The 6559-nt window shown below is 36.5% G+C and overlaps 3 protein-coding genes across 10 annotated transcripts in view; 2 read left to right on the top strand and 1 right to left on the bottom strand.

Annotated features, from left to right (window-relative positions):
* The window catches only part of LOC113203294 (collagen alpha-5(IV) chain-like), a 188995-nt gene that overhangs the window by 58780 nt on the left and 123656 nt on the right, over positions 1-6559 (bottom strand). The gene's annotated exons all lie outside the window — the stretch shown is intronic.
* Positions 1-6559, top strand: part of LOC113203300 (procathepsin L-like) — a 601094-nt gene that overhangs the window by 496121 nt on the left and 98414 nt on the right. The window lies entirely within an intron of this gene.
* Positions 3562-6383, top strand: LOC113203297 (uncharacterized). Its single transcript, XM_052266648.1, has 11 exons — positions 3562-3808; positions 3896-3955; positions 4034-4162; positions 4272-4400; positions 4489-4584; positions 4677-4868; positions 4949-5089; positions 5155-5397; positions 5492-5589; positions 5668-5842; positions 5947-6383. The coding sequence occupies exons 1-11, from the start codon at positions 3644-3646 to the stop codon at positions 6166-6168; spliced, it is 1650 nt and encodes a 549-aa protein (XP_052122608.1). The 5' UTR covers positions 3562-3643; the 3' UTR covers positions 6169-6383.

Here is a 6559-nt window from a genome sequence, read left to right as displayed (position 1 = left end):
TACTTATAGTTAATTAAACAGTAAAAAAAGTATGTATAACATGTAATGAGCATACAATATCAAGATCACAAAATATAATATCTTGCTTTTCTACAGCATTAAAATAAGCTTATAATGTATGATGATCACGTTTAAGTTAATTATTCTACCTCATTATGACTACTGCACAAAGACTGACAGAAAACTCTTGCAAGTTATAATAACATAACTTGAATTGATTGATTTTATGTAGGGTACAGATTGATGATGCTTTATTTGAGTAGTCAAAGCCACCCCCAGTTCTCCAGATTGCTTGACTTTGAAGGCATTGAGATTAGCTTCATAGTTCTCAGTCACTATTTTGGCATAGATGAGAGCAGTTAAGTCTCCGTGACCATAGATGCTAAGTATTTCTCCTAATACAGGCACACCACTTAGAAAGTCTAGGACAAAGACATCTCTGGCTGCATAATGTACACCCTTTACCACAATATACTCATATTTGTCAAAAGTAGTAACATTGGGAGGAGTTAATGAGAAAACTTCAAGCAGCATTTGTTGATGTTTCTCATTCATTTCCCCAATTTTCTTAGACTTAGGGACACCCTTACAATTTGCTGTCTTAAGGTAAGGACCATCATCTCCCTCAACACTCAACATCATATCACCAGCTTGCTTGGTTTGATGCCGCCAGGCCAGTGAGTGGTAAACATTCACAGAATTGTGGGAAATTTTCCACACCCTTTTGAACTCTGCTTGCTTACTCTCAAATCTGGAAAAATGTAACAATCTTATAAAAATGTTTGAATAGAAGGAAAAAAAATAAAGGTGAATCTTAAATTTACCTGAAACACCAATGCTGGCGAAGGGGGCCAAAGAGAAGAATTTGGGTTGGTAGATGAATTTCGTAGTGCATTTTGGGAATTTCAGAGCCAGGGTAACATTTTAAAAACATTTTGTGATGGTTATTAGTCATTTTTCTAAGGTTTTCAACATCTTGAACTGTGAATTGTGTGGCCATTTGTAAGTTCAACAAGTTTAACCTAAGGATGAAGCAGTTTAAGTTTTCTTGATGGCACACAGACTTCACACTGCTAGATAATTCATCCGAATCTAACAAAACAAAAGGTAGCATATTTGCTAGAGCTAGAGTTTCTGATGCCGATGTGCGTAGATTTTCATTTTTTAGATGGACAGCTTCAATAGCAGAGGGCTTATTCACACCAAAATACTTTGAGTATTTCTTGATTCGATTATTCACTGTTTTTAGATCAATCAACTTGGGTTCGATTTTGTTGACGGCATGGTCAATGAGACATATTATTTCTAGTTTTAAGGTTCCATGGATCACATCGTGCATCAAATCTTGAGGAAATTGCTTGGTTACATCACAGCCCTCAAACATGAATATACTCCGACTGTTCACTCCATAGGAGACAGATGGGTTTTTTAGAACCAATTGCTGATTTGATGGCAATTTTAAAAATGCTTCTAGTTCTTCAATGTGCTTCTTATGACTTTCTTTTGATCTTAGAGAAAAACTATTTTCCAAGAATGACTTGTAGATTTCAGGCTTAGTACCCAGGCACTGACGGCACAGGAGGTCAGCGAAGTGGGACTCCTTAAATCCACCCAAATTGGCAGAAGCAGGGTTATCCCCAGATGAGAATAAGTGAATGCCATGGAATGTCCTCACTTTACCCATGATGAGAAAATTGACACCTTCATCACTTGATAGCTTCTTTATACCCTCAACATAATCTTCAAGGAATTTGTCAAATCCGTGATTTTTAATGTATTCAGCTTGTGCACAAAACATCAGATTGATTGCCCTGGTGCTGGACCTCAATTCTGGATACAGATTGAGAAGGTTCCAGTAAAAAAACCTGGAATTGTCAATGATATTAATATTTACATGAACAGATTATGACATAAATATGCACAATAAAGAATATTATTACTATACCTTCCATTTAATGGGCTTGTGCTTGCAGTGTCAGTAAGTCTGGCATCGTCCACATAAGTACCAAACGCCAAAGTTTGTCCAGGAAATTTCTTCACTACCGGATGGTTACGGTAATAATACCCATCCAATGGGGAGGCAAATGTGCCTTCCTCTGCAAGCTTTGGGTTGTCAATACAATGCAGCACCTCAGGTAAATTAAGCAGTTTCTCCAGCAATAGCAAAAACCCAACAGAATAGCCAAATTCAACGGGAATTTTTTCTACAGAGTTGGTTTTTCTTAGAACTTCTTGCTCTGAAAGTACCACTTGTTTAGGAGGGACCAACCATTTTTTCTGATCCAGGTACTTTTCATACTTTTTTCGAGTTTGAAGTCCTTCAAAGAGCGAAGAATGTCTGTATCCGTCCAAGGTTTTGCAAATTTCGTCTAAAGAGAGACTATTGCTGTTGGAGTTCCTTGCCATTTGACAAAACTTGTTCTGTCAAAATAACAATAGGTTAAATAATATTTTTTGAAGTTATTTTTAAATTTTGACTTAAGTCAACTTAAAGTTTGAATCTATCTTGAAACATACCTGCAGTAAATCTAAATCAATTTCAGAAAGAACATCTACTCCTTTAATGACAGAGTCAATTACAGTTTGAGTTGTGTACTCGTACATTTTATGAAGCAGCTCTGCTGCTTTTAACTGTAACCTTTCTTCTACACTACTTGCATGACCAGCTGACAACAAAGAGACGAGCAAGTGTTAAATTAAATTCTTTTAACAGTTTAATCCAACATGACTTATAATTAACTACATACATTCCAAAAGCAATTGTTCATAGAACATTTTGGCGTCATCTTCGTTTTCTAGATCAATAAATTCCTTTAAAGTGGAACCTGATCAACAAAAAGGCAACATTAAGAAGAAGTGTAGGAAAATAAAACTTCCAGACCTTATGGACTTACCGTGCTCTTCCCTGCGATGCCCTTTTAAATCGTCATAACTAGGGAACAACGCCTGACATAGGAAGCAGTTGAAAACAAGTTTGCATTTCGCATTTCTATGATGGATAATAATGTGCCTCAAAAGTTCATCTTTCGAAAGAGCCGTTGCTGAACAAAGTGGGCACCGGTTAAATTTGAAAACCTGAAATATTACATTGTGAAATGTGAAATACAATTATAACCTACACAGTCCGTAAAACTGTGATCTCTTATTTCTACGTGAGCATTGGTTTTACAAACCTCTGACATAGTGACAGATAGGATTTAAAAAGTACAAAATAAAAAGAACTTTAATCCATGTACATCTGAGAAAAAAAGACGAATGAAATCCAAGAACATTGTTAATAATATCTTCGATAGAAACTTTCGAACTCCGTGAGAAGCAAACAACAACAACATGGAAAATGTAATCATGTTGTTGTTTGTGGACTGCCCTCCATTGGCTGCCGCCAGAGCCCACTCTCACCAATCAAAAAGTACCTTGGAGGGGAAAAAAATCCGTAAAAACCTCTCCAAAGATAAAGTTTCTTACATTTATGCTAATTTTAATTAATTACCTTGCTTATTATACAATACAGTAGAGTTGGTGCACTTCTTCCGATATAACACTTTGTTATTTTTGGTTTTGTAGTTGGCAACTTGTGTAGCCCACCGTTGTGGATCTTGCGGATGAAATTCAAATGTCAGTGGTCAAGTAGAGAAAAGAGAAAATGGCTCAGACAAATTTTCCTCCTGGCTTTCGCCCACCAACAGCGGACGTACTTAGGATATTGACTTGTGATAGCGATGATGATGATAATGAGTACCTTCAGCACGTCAATAATAATGTGCGCGAAAAAGATGAAGGCCTCCGCAAAGTGCTCGGGCAGGAACAGGTGAGTAGGCCTACACCACACATCATGTGATTAATTCAGGCTGATTCACTCGGTTTACTTAAACTCATAAATCTGTATTATTTTTAGACGTCTAAGAATAAAATTAACAGAAAGGACAAGAATACTGGGAGCACAGGCAAAGCGACGGTATTTTGTAATGTAACTTGTTTGATTATTAAAATAATTGCTTGAGTGACCACATATTTTGTATGTACATTCCTTCAGTTGCCTTTGCGAAGATCAACCCGCGGAAGGGGACTGACGGTTCAAGAGGAAAGCAACATTTCATCCCCGGGCCCTTCTCAACCACCCAGCAGCAATCATGTACTAAGAGATTCAAATTTGTCAAATAAGGTACTTTTGTTCCATCTTATCATGTAGCTAAAAAAATTATTAGCTCATTTTCCTGGCCACAGCATATTTTGTGTCATAGGACAATTTCTTAACTTTATTCCCATTTCAGATGAGTCCTATCCCTGTCGCTCCCTCTTTCCACACTCATTACTTCGACCACACCCTAAGATCTGTTTCCCCTACTCCTTCTCAACGCTCTGCTGTAAGCAGCTCTACAGTCAATGCAGCCGAACCCTCTGTAAGTGCTGCAAATAACAATCTTGAACTTGAATCATCTGTTGTCCATGACTATTTATTTTTCACTATATTTCTATAAACTTACCCAGGAATCTTTTAACTCAAGAAAAGATGATATGTCAGGAGGAGAAAGCTTTAATTTTGATGATACAGCTGAAAAAGCACCGAGCACAACTAGTTCAATTGTAAGTATTTACTGTACACAAAAGTAAGATTTTAATAAATATTACAAGATAGAATATAATGTACACCTCAACCTACTATCATTTAATTTTAGGTTGCTGATAGTTTTGATAGCAGTTCTGAAAAGAGAGGCCATAACTCAAATGAAAAATCTCACACACTAGTAAGCTACGGCAGCAGTGATAATATTTATAGAAGTTCTGAAAAGAGAGGCCATAACTCAAATCAAAAACCTAACCGACTAGTAAGCTACCCTAGCAGCAACAGTGACACAGAATCAGATAAAGTTAGTGATAACCAATTAAATGAGTTAAATGCTTAGACTTAATCATATGGCACATTACATATACATGTTGTATATTACAGGAGAATACGAGTCCTACGAGAGAAATAAGTCCCATGAGAGAAACGAGTCCCATGAGAGAAACCAGTCCTACGAGAGAAATAAGTCCAATGAGAGAAACAAGTCCCAAACCCAACCAAAAAAAGAGACGTCGACCTGAAAAGGTATAATTTTATATCAAGCAAACAATATTGGCCTATTCATAGATTACTACTGCCTATTTTTGCAGAAAATAAGATTGAGAGGACATATAATCACCTCTGAAAATGCATTACCTACTTTATCCAGTAATTTAGATAAGGACCTGAAAGAGGGTACTGTAAAAAGAATGCAGCTTAACAAAGAGGTGAAGGAATACATTAAGGAAAAAACTGGAGACCAACACTTGACACCAGAGGAATGGAACTTTATATGTGAAGCACTAGTTAAAACTTACACTATATTATCTGATGCCGATGACCCAAAGGGATATGTAAGTGGACCATCACCACCAAATACATTTTTTAAAAAAACTTATCAGAAACTGTACGATTAAATGTTTTCTTGTTTTCGTTAACTTTTGACAGAAAACCTTAAAGTACAAACTCCAAAACAGTATAACAAGTGAAAGGAGCTACCAACTAAATGGGGTCCCTTCAAGAAATAAGGTTCCTTCAGCTACAAGGTATTCTAATACTAAATACAATAATTCCTCACATAATTTGCATTTCTGAAGTTAATTTTATGATTCCTTCTTTCCAAGTCAACCCTCGACCAGCCGCAGTAACAACAGTGAGTCTATGTTGTTAGAGCTTCAGATTCCCAGTAGGGACATTGAGCGGCTAAAGTTTCTGATTACTGAAACACTTCAAGAGCGGCAAGGAGTTGGGCCTGATGATCGGATAAGGCTGTATCCCCATTACAAAAATGGTGAAATGGTATGACTTTGTAGTTACACTTATGTCAAAATATCTTCACCAGAAATATTTTAGGATGTTTAGAGTTTTGACTTTCTCTTAAAACAAATTTTATAATTTGCCAGCTTCTTTTTGAATATGCAACCCTAATCGAGATGAATCGAACTGAACTAGAACAAAATGCAGCAGTATTGTTACAAGACCTGGCACCAAGGCCTGAGGGCATCACACTAGAGCAAAAATTAGAGAAAATCAATACAGTACAATCTGAGCTCATTCCAAAGTCCTTAAAGAAGAGGTGCATAAAGCCAGCACTTATTTCCAGAGATGTAAGAACACTACTCTAAAACACATGATATTATATTGATATGAAGTATTAAAATCTAAAATAAATTATATTTGTGAAGACCTTATATTTTCATTCTCTTACAGGCAACTGAAGTGTATGGTGACATAAATGCATTAGCTCTTGGGCATGAGGAACAGGCCCCCTTTTGCGTCACAGTTCTTGACACAAATCAATTAGCAGAAAGAGTTATCACAAAAGCCATATTGATTTACAAAGGAAGTGTCATTTCGCAATTAGATCATCCAGCAATTCAACAAATATTAGTTTTCCTAGTGGGCTCATATTTCGTACTAGATATACAGTACCCTAATGCATATGACAGTTTTTTAAGACTCCTGGAAAAACAAATTAATGGTGCATTTTGCAAACGGACTAGTCATGGAAGGGCT

The sequence above is a fragment of the Frankliniella occidentalis genome, unplaced genomic scaffold, assembly GCF_000697945.3.
Source record: "Frankliniella occidentalis isolate FOCC.00 unplaced genomic scaffold, Focc_3.1 Scaffold41, whole genome shotgun sequence".
Taxonomy (NCBI): domain Eukaryota; kingdom Metazoa; phylum Arthropoda; class Insecta; order Thysanoptera; family Thripidae; genus Frankliniella; species Frankliniella occidentalis.
Note: the sequence above shows the minus strand (reverse complement) of the source record. Positions and strands in the feature narration are given on the sequence as shown.